The 13,920-nt window shown below is 36.9% G+C and overlaps 1 protein-coding gene across 1 annotated transcript; it reads right to left on the reverse strand.

Moving 5' to 3' along the window:
• Positions 1-1,131: 1,131 nt before the first annotated feature.
• On the reverse strand, positions 1,132-13,088 carry LOC148045996 (uncharacterized). The gene is made up of 6 exons (XM_087713579.1): positions 11,382-13,088; positions 10,706-10,795; positions 9,302-9,605; positions 8,606-8,668; positions 4,505-4,669; positions 1,132-2,734 (listed from the first exon to the last, which is right to left on the reverse strand). Exons 3-6 carry the CDS (start codon positions 9,399-9,401, stop codon positions 2,610-2,612), a joined length of 453 nt encoding a protein of 150 aa, XP_087569705.1. The 5' UTR covers positions 9,402-9,605; positions 10,706-10,795; positions 11,382-13,088; the 3' UTR covers positions 1,132-2,609.
• Positions 13,089-13,920: the final 832 nt, after the last annotated feature.

The raw sequence follows: 13,920 nt of genomic DNA on the forward strand, positions 1-13,920 counted from the left end.
GGGAGGGAACTCATCACCCCAGGCCTGCCGACAAAGCCAGGTTTTGACGGCTTTTCAGAAGGCCTGGAGAGAGGTGAGGGTCCGAATCCCTCATTCTAGAGGGCCAGAGCTGCCACAGAGAAGGCCCTCCCCCGGGTAATAGCCAGGTGGCATTGGCTGGTAGATGGCACCCGGAGGAGGCCAACCCTGTGAGATCTAATGGGTCTGTGGGAGGTAATTGGCAGCAGGTGGTCTCTCAAGTACCCAGATCCAATACCATGAAGGGAAAGATGGCAGAAATCAAGATGAGACCAAGATGATTTGTTGTCTAAGCCAGAGCAAATGAAATATCCCTCTTGCCCTAGGCAAGATTCACAGTACTGTATACAAAGACAATCTAAATAATTTATTTGGCACAAGGCAGAAAATTGTATCTTTCTCTTTCTATTGCTTTCAGTAAAAATACAGTAAAAATTAAATAACTAAAATCTCCTTGCATACTCAGGATATTTGGCATTTTCTGCCTCTATCAGCCAGCTCCCTAAATAATGGGAGAACTAGCTCTGAGTTTAATGTTTTCTATATGATGGGCTTAATGCAGAATGGTAACATTTGAAAAGCAGAGTGCTTGCTATACTGCTTCTTTTCTGGACTAAGGAGAGTATTTAACTGGTTTTCTTTTAAGGTTATTTTGGGACTTTCTGAGTGTTTTCCTCAAAATACCAAAAAGCTATGCCACTATTCCTCAGCACCTACATCTCAGATGTAATTCTGAATCCTGCAAAAATGAGCTTGTAACCTTGAGTCCCCATCACTAGCTTAGTGATGGCATTACCAAGCTTACTGAGATAGTTGCTAGTCAATAGCAGATTTAATCAGAAATGACTTTAACATTTTCTATTCATACTCACATCAAGAAGAGCAAAATTACAAGGTATCTTCATCTTGCTCTGAGTAGCTGATGAGATGGCAGCATCCCTGGTATTATGTATCAAGATAACTTGTCCAGTAACTCATCCTGTGGGATAAGGTTTTCACTGGAAAACTGCTCAATTTCTGGAAATAGAACAGTATAAAGGGGGCGGGGGAGGAAGCAAACAAGCAAGCCTCTTAGGTCACTAAGCAATAAGCAACCAAATAGAAAATGACATTTGGTTCATTTGCAGATAGAATCCCTTGTTACCAATATCAGATGTACATTTTAATTAACACTTCAATCAATCAGAATAGAGCTGAAGTGACTTTGGGGGGGGGGCGGTGTCTTCTAATCCAACTCCCTGCTTAAGCAGAAGACACTCTACCATTTCAGAAAAGTGGCTGTCCAGTCTCTTCTTAAAAACCTCCAGTGATGAAACACCCACAATTCCTGAAGGCAAGCTGTTCCCCTGATTAATGGTTCTCACTGTTATGAAGTTTTTGCTTAATTCCCGGTTGCTTCTCTCTTTGATTAGTTTCCATTCATTGTTTTTTGTCTTGCCTTCTGGTGCTTTGGAAAATAAGTTGACACCTCCGCCCTCATCTTTGTGGGACCCCCTCAATTACTGGAATACTGCTATCAAATCACCCCTAGTCCTTCTTTTCTCCAGACTAATGATATCCACTTCCTGCTACTGTTCATCATATGTTATAGTCTCCAGGCCTTTAATCATCTTAGTTGTTCTTCTCTGGACTTTTTTCAAAGTTTCAACATCTTTCTTTGAAATGTGATGATCAAAACTGGATGCAGTATTCCAGGTGTGGTTTTACTAAGGTTTTATAAAGCAGTATTAATACTTCACCTGATTTTGATTCTGTGCTTCTGTTTATACAACTAAGGATTGCAATAACTTCTTTGGCGGCTGCTGCACACTGCTCGCTCATATTTAAGTGATCATCTACTAGGACTCCTACTTATTTTCCTCAGAAATGAGCCCTAATCTGGGTTCATAAAAAATCTGCATCACAGTGTAGCAATACAAGCAATCCTCACTTAGTGACCACAATTGGGACCAGAAACTCCATTGCTAAAATCGTAACAGAAAATCGCATGATCCCAATGGATTTATGACTTTACTTCCACTTGTTTATTAACTGAAGCAGTTATGAAGCAAAACTTCACGTGTATGATGATTTTACTTCTGCCAACTTTATTTAATTCAGCTTGCTACAACCCAATTGCCAAATGCACAAATGAAGATCACATAATTGTAGGAGACTACAATGGTTGTAAATGCATGGTGGTTGCAAAGCACAGGAACAGCAATCATGCAACCACAGAAAACTACAATGTATTGTAAATGTGAAGCTTGGTAACAAAGCTGTTTTTATACATTGTTGCAAATATGAACAGTCACTAAATGTGGTAATTGTTAAAACAGGACTATCTGTATGCAACCTACATTTCAAACCAATCAAAAGTCATATTGACAAATAATGGCATATCATTTATTAAATTAATTAATAATGTAATTTTCTTAATAAAATATTATAAAGTGGTTTTTTTTTTACTGAATGGTATGTTTTTAACAGAAAAGTATAAACTCATGAATTGCTAAATACACAAGGTTTATTAGGAGCAGGAAAGGATGTTAATTTACAAGCAGGCAAAGCCTTACAAAACCAATTCAACTGTAAGAAATACAATTTAAAAATCATTTTTCCTGTTTATCGTCAAATTCCAGACCTTTTAAATGGCAGGCTCTGTGATGGGCCCATGCATTCCTCATTTTTAAAACTATGCGCTCCAAGCGGGATATACGCTGCTCCAAATCTTTCACTGCAAAAAAAACATCATAGAGGTTATTTTTAGTAGTCAGAACTATTTTCAAAGAGGCCAATTTATTCAGCATAAAATTATAGTGCAATCTTATATTTGTTATTCCAGAAATAAATCAACCTGAGTACTATGGTGCTTTTTCTGTAGGAGATGGCTAGGCAGAGGCTGAAGCTGGGTTCAAATGAATAATCAGTTTGGAATCTATGCTAAAACTATGCTCCCAAAAGGGACCCAAGTTCCAGACTTCTATGAATTCAGTTGGCTCTTATCTACTGCCAATTTGCTTTGACTGTTAGTAGATCTGATTCTTGTGTATAAGTAGCTACATGTAACAAACCTATAGTGCTTCTTTTCCTCAGAAGCTGGCCTTCATATGGGTTTATCAAAAATGTGTATGTACAATGTAGTAGTAATACAAGTAGTCCTCAGTTAGCAGTTACAATCAAGACAGAAACTCCACTGCTAAAAGCATAGCAGAAAATAATATGCTCCCAAATTCACGTGTTGGGTGTATGACTTGACTTCCCACTTGTACATTAAGTGATGCAGTTGTTAAGCAAAACTTCATGTGCCTGTTGATTTTATTTCTGCCAACTCCTGTTCCTGGTGACTTTTGCCTAATGTTTTTATGGCACAGTGATAAGATAAAAATATTGACGTTTTAAACTTTTTTATGGTTTAAGCTAGAGTCCACTTAATCAGAAGCATTCTAGATTGACAAGATATAGATATCTGTGAGCTCAAGGTTTACAAGAAACTAAGAGAGAAATGCAATGTATTTATACAAGTTGTGATAATCATATAGAAGTCAACATGTCTGCAAAATTACAATTATTAATAAAGCAGTGTTAAAGTTAATACTAATACACTATTATTGGTGAATTAATACATCAGCACAAATACAACACACACACACACGTGTATATATATATATATATGTATGTATGTATGTATGTATGTATGTATGTGTGTATATATATATATATATATATATATATATATATATATATATATATATATACACATACATACATACATACATACATACATACATACATACATACATACATACATACATACATATATATATATATATATATATATATATATATATATGTCTTGATAAACATACCAAGTTTTTAAGTTACAGTAGTCCTCAACCTATGATCACAATCGGGACAAGAATCTCTATTGCTAAAATGGACAGTTGTTGAATTGAACCCAATTTTACAATATTTTTGTCATAGTTGTTAAGCAAGTTACTGGAGTTATTAACTGAATCATGACATTGTTAGCTTCCCCCATTCTCTTTCCCCCTTACTTGACAGAAGGCAATTTGGGAAGGTCACAAATGGCAATTACATGAGCTTGGGATGTTTCAACTATAGTTAAATACATTTATTTTTTAATTAATTAATATGTTGCCCATCTATCAAGCACCCATATTTTGATGATGTGATCATGGGAATGCTGTGATGCTCATAAGTGCAAGCACCAATCATGTCACTTTTTTATGCCTTTAGTATAAATTTAATGATCGCTAAATGAACAGTTGTAAGTGAATGACTATCTGCACTACAATATGGTCTTAGCATATTTACTATAGCATGTTAGCTGATTTCAGAGAGGACTGAAGTGCACAGGTAGGAAACAAAAAAAAGGTCAATATAGAACAAAAAATTAATTAAAAATAAATTTCCCCTACTCCTTCTTCAACAATGCTAGCCCTTAACTTCTTGATCAAATCATTTTAAAAATATTTTTGCTTACTTGTGCAATCCAAGGTTATCTGGATGTTCTGCAGCCCAACTTGGATTTCATCCAATGTAATCTTCATTGGAGATCTAGTGAAATAGCGTGGATTGGTTTGTGTCCCTATCTCTTTTGCTCCAAAATCAGCGCTGGTTGAAGAGATTGGGTATTCAATACCATCATCTTCCAAGGGAGGAAAAATTAATAGCACAGTAATTAATTTCTCCTAGAGGAAATGGATTATTTAGACCTCTATCAATGAGGAATTAGGTCTGGGTTCAGGATCAGACACACAGTGATTATATTGTTTGATGAAATCTAGTGAAACTGGATTGAAGAATGCAACCTCCCCCCTCCCCAATCTTGCTGGATCTGCTAAAGGTTTTTGATACTATTGCTGCTGGAATTTTTATGCACAACTTTTCTTCTACATGGACAATGCTATTGCTGGGATGATCAATGAAGAAAAATGATTGTGGAAGAATGTGTATACAGGTAGTCCTCAGTTAACAACAATTTGTTCAATGACTATTTCAATTCACCACAGTGCTGAATGAGAATTATGGCCAGTTCTTGTGAGTTGTGACAGTGACAGGGCTGCAATTTGGGTGCTTTTCAACCAGCTGACAATTCTAACGATAGCAGGATTTCTGATAAAACCAAACAATTGCCATTTGTGAGCTTCATTGCCAATTTCCAACAGCAAACTAAATGGGTCACAAATAACAAGTCATGGAAATATGATGTCATGCTTAATGACTGTGTGGGATTCACTTAACAACTGGAACTGGAGCAGACAAACAGGACAAATCTTTGAAGTAGTCATGCTCATCCTTTTAGACTTGGGCTCTTTTATCAGTTCAAGAAAACCACTTAGTTTGGTTCAAAGCAAGGGTTCTTTTCAAATGTTTTCATTACAGAAAACTCTGGTATACATTATTGGAGAGCTTGGAATCAAAAAGGCTATTGCTTAAGGTAAAGACAAAGGCTCTCGCACATATGTGCTAGTTGTTCCCAACTCTAGGGAGTGGTGTTCATCTCTGTTTCAAAGCCAAAGAGCCAGCGCTGTCCGAAGACGTCTCCATGGTCATGTGGCTGGCATGATTAAATACTAAGGCACACAGAATACTGTTACCTTCCCACCAAAGGTGGTTCCTATTTTTCTACTTGCATTTTATGTGTTTTTGAACAGCTAGATTGGCAGAAGCTGGGACAAGTAATGGGAGCTCGCTCTATTACATGGCACTAGGGATTTGAACCGCAGAATTTCCAACCTTTCTGATCAACAAGCTCAGTGTCTTAGCCACTGAGCCACTGCATCCCGATGCCTTCTAAAAAGATATTTCACTATATGCAGTAATCAAAGAACATCTTCCCAAATTATTGAAGCAGCCATTTTTTTCTTCAAGATTGTATAGTTGTTTCAGAAGCTGCTCTAATCCTTAGTATAAACTTGCATGCACTTCCTTAGTGGAGAGAACAGGATAGTTTCTAAGGTCAGAATTATTTTGTATATGCTTTCTTGTGTTGCAAGAGAACCCTTCAAAGAATTTTTAGAGACTTAATATCTATCCACATTCACTGGCTTGGTTCCTCTATTACAGTACAATGTAGTTGGTGGAGGCATTTGGCTTAAATTGATATATGAATCTGGGCATTGGGACTTGTAAATCATGGTTTATAGGTAAATGTATTATATGAATTCAGCCACAACAAATTAGCTGGTTGTACTTGTTGCTGTCTGATAAAGCAGAATTCAGTGCTTCTGAAGCATAATATTCTTAATAATTCATGGCAAGAACAAAAATGCAATGATGATTGTAAAGCCATACATAGTGTAAAGATCCCAAAGGAAACTTTTACATATATTGATACAGAAGTCAAGTAATGATCCAATTTCTTACTCAGTACAGGAATATAGAATCTATGGACACATCTACATGTTCTTTAACTTCAGCTTTGTTAACCATTCCTTAAGGGCACAACTGCATAATACACCCTTCCTCTCATGCCCAGCTTATTTTAAGTCTAAAATGGAAGTAGTGTTTTCCATCTTTCCCTAATCTAAATGTTCCTATTCCCACAACATGGGATACTACAGCAATGGCTGAGAAGATGATGTGGCAGAGCTGGCTTCTACCCAATTCCTGTTGGCTGATAATCAGCTAGCATGGGGGCCTCCATGGCATTCATATTGGATGGACTAGACTGGATTGATATGAATTGTGTTAAAAGTAGCACCAATAATATTAGAAAAAGCTCTCCAAGCACTTTTTTTTAGTATTGCTATTGTTAGAATCAGTAGACTAAGATCTTTCAAAGTAGTTAGAGTTGTCCAAGTCTCCTACTTTGTCTAGTAATACCAAAAAGCTACAGAAAGTGGTAGAGATTCTCATCCATCACTTTTCTAACCATACAGACACTTATCTGGACTACTGATGTCAGAGAAACTGATAATGTATCACCTCTGAAAAACAAATCTTAATGATTTCAACAGAAGGTTGAGCCTGCCACTCTATGAATGGCCAAAGCTTGCTTCCCCATTCCCTGAGGCAATATTAGAAGGAGCAACTGGCTGACATTTTTTCAGATGGCTGAGATATCAAGGAAAATGCTGCATCCTATCAGGCCTTGCTTTCCTTTACTATGGAGATGGCTAGGTGGAAGACCATTTACAACTACCTAACAACTACCTAATCAATATTTTATTTATTTATTTGAATCACATCCTCATAATTTTTACAAGTAACTCAAGGCGGTGAACATACCTTTCTCCTCCTATTTTCTCACAACAGCAGTCCCTTGGAGGGAGTAGGGCTGTGAGAGAGTGATACATTTTTCCTTGAAATAATGTATTTTTCTATAATACATACCATAATTAGATATGGCAAGTGGGGAATATTGATTCCTTCCATGACACTCACAGAACTGGCCCTTTTACATAGCTTGATAATTGAATTATTAAACCTGAATGACTAACTGCTATGGTTGAACTGATAATGAAACATGCCATCTCTTGGCCAACATATTTAGCAAAGTATCTAGAAAGGCAAATAAATTTTGTGCAATTGCCACTGTTATTGGGAGATTGACAATTTACCATACATTTACATATCTTCATGTTTATATTTCCTATGGTATTGTAACATTAAATAATTTTAATTTTTTAAGTTAAATTACTTCCCTTTTACTATTTACTTATGTTCTCGCATTTTCCTTTACCTTTCCCATTTTTAGTTCAATATTTTGTCTTATTTTGAAATTTATACTATCATTATTTGGCCTTTGACTATAAATAAAACTATATTATTATTGTCACTATTATCGTCATTTATCTTCTAGTAAATGTTAGGATAGTACCACTCCCAGTCACATTTCCAAGGAAAGTATAGATTAGCTATGCAGAAACATAAGTATCATCTCATAGACAGGAAGAAAACACGTTAAACCTCCTCTCTGAATGTACTTTATAATATCCAAAGGATGATTCACCATCCACTTAAATTCTCCTCGTAAAGTCAAACCATTCTTTGTTTCTAAATAACTTCTACACATTTTTTTACTCTAATAATTGGCTGAAATCTGCTTTCCTGCAATTTGTGTTCTAGTTCTCATGTTTGAACTATTGCAAAGTAAGAACAACAATAAGGTTTTTTATTAAAAGCTCAACAGAAACATAAAACTTAAGAAAAAATTACAGCGCCTTATTTTGGCTCATATATATATTAACTACGTAAACCAATAACCTGAATTTTTCTCATTACCTTTGATTTAATCTTTTTTCAACCTAGAGATATCAGGGTTTGTATCCAGGTTTTATTGAATGAAAAGTATGTGTTCATTCAGCTACAGCCCTATCTTCAAAGTAAAGAAAATCCACGGATGCAGTACTGCCATCAGCCTGGTCTTCACCAATCTAACTGACTGGAGCTTCTTTGTTGCATAACAGAATGGAACACTGCCTATAGGTCCCTTTGCTTTCAGAATAGTTCCAACAGAATTTCTTATTGTCGTATTATTGATCTTTGGTGCTGGAATAGGTATTTCATTGGTAGAGGTAGGATATTTTAATATACAAAACTTTATACAGTAACTGTTTTGTTGATTTGGGACACATACCTTGACCGGATGATCCTGGCTGTTCTTGGTCATCGTCTTCCTCATGTCGAAATATGTAGGCAACTGTCCAAAACAGCAAGGATAATTGAATAAGTCTCCTGTCCTACTTTCTATTGAACATATCAAATTACATATGGCCATGCCATTACACATTCAAAGATAGCATTTGTGAAATAAGTAGTTAAGTCTTATAAAACAGCGATGGGCAACCTATAAAACGTAGCCTGAAAACTCTCTGGAAGTGATAAATTCAGGGCTCTGGCAAAAGGGAGCCCTCCTTGCACCACATAAAAGGAAAATAGGGCTGATTCTGCACAGTTTTTATTCTCATCCTGTCCACAGCTGGCATGTGCTTTCAGTGGACTATAGTTGGATGGATCTCTGTGACATATCAGTATAATAGAATATGTGTGAATTAAAGTTTTACATTGTACATATAAGCAAAAATAATAAGTTTTCTAAATAATGTACTATCCAACTTGTCTACTGCATTATACTTACTTGATGTCACCTAGTTTTTTCCTGAGGTGAATTACATGGACAAACATGATTCAGGTGCAGAATAAAAATTGTGATGTGGTTCCTATTTATTTTGATTTGTCCTCAGCCATAAACCCTTCTCTGGGCAGGTGTTTGTCTCATATCATAGTTTAGCCAGCATTCTACTTCAAGAGCAGGGGAAAATGATGTTTGTACCTGGGACTTCTAAACGGTTATCTCTGGGAATTGGTCTTCTTTCTTCCACTTTTGGACGTTGAGGTTCTGAGACTTCATCCTTGCAACAACTCCAGGACATATCCGTAGTTCCCAGTCCTTCAGAGATAAGGCCTTAATTTCTGAGCAGAGAAGAACCCCTTTGGTCTTGTGATAAGGAGCTATCGTCTAGGGAAAATCACTAGCTCCCAACCCCAGGGGAGGGTTCCTGAAGACTACTGCTTCACACTTCTTCTGGATAGCCTTGACATTCTTACTTTGAATGCGGATATGCAGCTTTTCCAGCCTAGAATAGAGTATAGAAAAGTGAGACATACAGCAGGTGTGACTCCCAACTCTAGAGAATGAATTCCCCTTAAGTCTCACATTGCATTGAGAAAAGCTGGAAAACTCAATTCTTTCTCCTGAACCAAAGAATATATTGCTTTCTTAAAGATCAATGTCTCCTGCCTATATAGTGGCCCCCTAAACAGCTGCTTTATTTAGACCAGTGTTTCTCAATTTTGGTAGCTTTAAGTTCTATGGACTTAACTTCCAGTCACATGAAGTTCACATATCTTAAAGGCACTGAAGTTAAGACACATTGATTTAGGCTCTGTTCATCCAACATACCGAGGCCCAAATTAGGCAACCATATTTTAGCCTAAAATGTTATGTAATCACTCAGCCTGCATGATTTTTTTAGAATTCAAGGTGTCATGCAAACTCCAAAAAGGAGGTTTGTTTAACACACACTGTGAAAATATTACATAAACACAGCCAAAATCTTTCTCAGCTGCAGTTAGGTGCTATACTTAAGGAAAGTATTAGTTTGAGAAAACTGTGAAGGTTGGTGAAACTTAAAAAAATGTGGGGAGTGGAGAGAAGTGATACAGTATTCCATTTTATCCTCACAACTTCTTCTGAGGTAGGCTGAGATCAGTGGTGGGATTCAATTTTTTTTAAACTTTTGGTTCTGTGGGCTTGGCTTGGTGGCCTTTGCTTAGTGAGCATAGTAGGGGAAGGATACTGTAAAATCTCCATTCCCACCCCACTCCAGGGGAAAGTTACTACAAAATCTCCATTTCCTCCTGATCAGCTGGGACACTGGAGGCAGAGAAAAGATGAGGGCACGGCCAGTCAGAGGTGGTCTTTACCAGTTCTCTGAACTACTCAAAATATCCAGTATAGGTTCTTCAGAACTGGTCAGAACCTGCTGAATACCACCTCTGGCTCCGATGGAACAAGCTAATGAACATTATTAAGTGAGAAATACTAATCAGAATCTCCCCTCTCCAAGTTGAAAATTTTAAATATTACTGGAGTAGTTGAGCTCACAGAGCAGAGAGTATCATAGATAGTAAATAAAGAACTAGAATTCAAAAGCTTATATAAAATCCAGCTTACACCCCCAAATTTGTAATGTTGCTTTCTTCCTTCCTGTGCTCTCATTTGCTTTCTGCCTTTCTTCCAGAAAGAGTCTGCTGATATCTTCACCTGGATAAGGTGAGAATAGGTGAAATAAAACTGTAATAAAACAGGCTTTAAGATTGAGAAGCAGGTAAAATACAAATATGAAAGGTATGTTATTTCAGATTATTTGTTATTGTTGTTAGTTGCGAAGCTGTGTCTGACCCATCGTGACCCCATGGACAACATTCCTCCAGGCCTTCCTGTCCTCTACCATCCTCTGGATCCATTTAAGCTTATGCCTACTGCTTCAGTGACTCCATCCAGCCACCTCATTCTCTGTCGTCTCCTTCGTCTTTTGCCCTCAATCTTTCCCAGCATTAGGCTCTTCTCCAGTGAGTCATATTATTTAAAAACATTGAATAAAGTTACAAAGATATGTCAAGACAGGAGAAATTACAACTGCCTTTGTTAGCAAGAATTTCTGTGATTAAAATGAATGTTTTGCCTAGAATATTATTTTGGTTTTAGATAACACTTGTTTTGTCTGAAATGATGCATATTTAAGCAATGGCAGAAAGATATACTGTTTCCAAATTCATATGGTGGAGGAGAAAACACCTCCTTAAATATAAGATATGACAAGATATGAAGGAGAAAACATTGGGTTTACCTGATATGAAATTGTATACTGCGGCTTGTTGCTTGGTTTAGAATGAGTTTTGCTGAGATATAGACTTGTGGAATTAGAAGAACTTCAGATGTTGGTGGGAGTAATTGTTGGTACAATTAAGTTATGTTAGACACACCATATTGAGAATATGGAATAGATACAAAGTTTCCATGTTTTTTCCAAGCAATTATCTAAGTCTGATGCTTAGTCAAGAATAAAAAATAGTTTGACAGTGATTAATACGTCTATGTAAGTTATGCTTCTTAGTCTTGCATTATTATGAAATCACAGACAAAAATTACTTCCAAAACAATTAGTACATAATGAAGTTAGGCTCCAAGAATCACCACAATCCACCATCACTGGAAATCGGTAACACAGAAGACAAAAATATGAAATACTTACTTTCTGAAAGGAGCTTTGGCTATCTGACTTATGAACCAGCAGGGTAAAATATCACAATGGAGGCCATGTCACTGTTACCTTAGCAACCTGTCTCAGCCATAAGCATTTTTATGGCTTTTATTTCTTTCAGCCTGTTTTATTTACCCACTTGCTTCTGAGCTGGGCTAGAATTGCCTGGCTGCTCAGTGCTCAGATGATAGAACTGGAAGGTCATGCCATACAATGGAAAGGGTTCCATAAAGTAATATATGACAGTGCCCATACACTAAGAACAACCACAGTACTGCTTTGTATCATCAAGCTCTTTTTATATGTGATAACAACACATATCTTTCTAGGGAAGGTTATATGTATGCATAAAAGTTGGGAAATTTTACTCTTGTACTGTTCTAGTTATTACTGATACTGTTATTATACAAAAGCTTCAAAGTTTGATATGGTGTATCACCACAGGAACTAACAACGCATGTTCAACAGAGGTGGTATTCAGCCATTTCTGAAAAGTTCAGGAGAACCGGTAGTGGAAATTTTGAGTAGTTTGGAGAACTGGCAAATAGGCTGGCCCTGCTCCTACTACAACCCAGCCTTCTAGCTGATCTTCTTTTGTTGCCCTGAACAGGAGAACAGAGCTGGAAAGCAGGTTAGTGGAGTGGGGAGGGAATGGGGATTTTGCAGTATCCTTCCCCTGCCACACCCCAAAGCTATGCCCCAAAAGCTGTGTCACAACCACAAAGCCACGCTCACAGAACCGGCAGTAAAAAAAATTGAATTCCACCACTAATGTTCAGGACTGGGCTGCAAAATGATAGCCCCCTTCCACTGTTGCTTTTATCAACCAGCATTTAAAACACACTGCCTATAATATAGAAAGTACCTAATAGCTAATGGTAGCCTTATCATCCCTAAAGCTGTGCCACTGTTGCTGACAATGAATTCCAGTTTATTATTTTCTTCTGTTGGTCCTCTATCTCTCCACACTTAGTTTCAAGAGCATCATTAGGAACAACCTAATTCCACATGGAAGACTCCCTTGTTCTCGGCTCTTGATAAAGAGTATGAGCTTCAGATTTGGCAAAAGGGACTACTGTCCTTGAATTGTGGAAGAGAAAATGGAATTAAACACAGTCATCTCTGCAGTAGAAAAGAATCCACAGCAAAATGTAGGATTCAGTACTCTCCCAAACCATATATGTTTTCAAAAGAGAACATAAACTCCCTGGCACAGAATATACAGCAAATACAAGGGAGAATTTAAATAAAAAGTATGAATTGCACAAAAGAAGCACTTTATATAAACTGCCTGCCTACAGGATATGCAACCTTTTACAGAATACTTTAATAAGTAGCAGTCTTTCTGAGTATGTTGGCTGGGGAGTTCTGGAGTTGAAAGCCAGGCATCTTAAAGTTGCCGAGGTTGAGATATACCGATAAAAAGTGTCTAAATCACCTTTTTTCACTTAAATTAGCTTCAATTTAACAATAAATTTTATTTTATTTTTAGACATGTGGAACTGTTTACTTTTGGTCAGTAAAAATTTGGCAAAGTCCTTAGTATAACTAATACCAGTTCTCTACTACTTCATGGGTCCACTATATACACCTGCAGTTACTTTTCATGATTCCAGCATTTACAGGTAAATGTATACATAGGAGTTACATTTCCCTCTCCGTTATTGTCACCATGCTGTTGATTGGAGAAATCTGAAAGCTGTAAATCTTCAGTTCACTTAATATGGACCCAGGAATCCGAATAGGTTGCTAACGCTATGGGGGTACAAAGATCTAGATTAGAATTTTGTGTTACCAATTTTAATCCAATAATTTTAATTTATTAACTCCTTAAACAACTAGGGTTCGTCTCTTCTCTTTGCCAGACTCTGGTATAAATTAGTTGCTAACCTCCCTGCCCTTTTGCTGTTTCTAAATTCCTCGAATTCTCCATTTAGAAATTTCGGATTGTACTCTTATTGGTTGACAGTCAATATTTCAGACAGCACAAGACTTTAAATCTTCTTCCATCATTCGATTGCAACTTTCAGAATAATAATAATAACAATGAAAAATGCTCGCTTTTCATTGGGCTCACGGATCCCTCCTTTTATCTTCCTATTCGCAATGTTTCAGTTCTTCTCTT

The sequence above is a fragment of the Thamnophis sirtalis genome, unplaced genomic scaffold (assembly GCF_051295495.1).
Source record: "Thamnophis sirtalis isolate CommonGarterSnake01/CBP01778 unplaced genomic scaffold, rThaSir2_p1.2 scaffold_4, whole genome shotgun sequence".
NCBI classification, from domain to species: Eukaryota; Metazoa; Chordata; class Lepidosauria; order Squamata; family Natricidae; genus Thamnophis; species Thamnophis sirtalis.

Excerpts from the sequence above, each read along its gene's own strand:
- LOC148045996 (XM_087713579.1), bottom strand. The coding sequence starts at position 9,401 with ATGTCCTGGAGTTGTTGCAAGGATGAAGTCTCAGAACCTCAACGTCCA. Across the intron at positions 8,669-9,301 it reads TAACCGTTTAGAAGTCCCAG|TTGCCTACATATTTCGACAT; the intron begins GTACAAACATCA and ends TGTTTTGGACAG. Across the intron at positions 2,735-4,504 it reads GATAACCTTGGATTGCACAA|TGAAAGATTTGGAGCAGCGT; the intron begins GTAAGCAAAAAT and ends TTTTTTTTGCAG.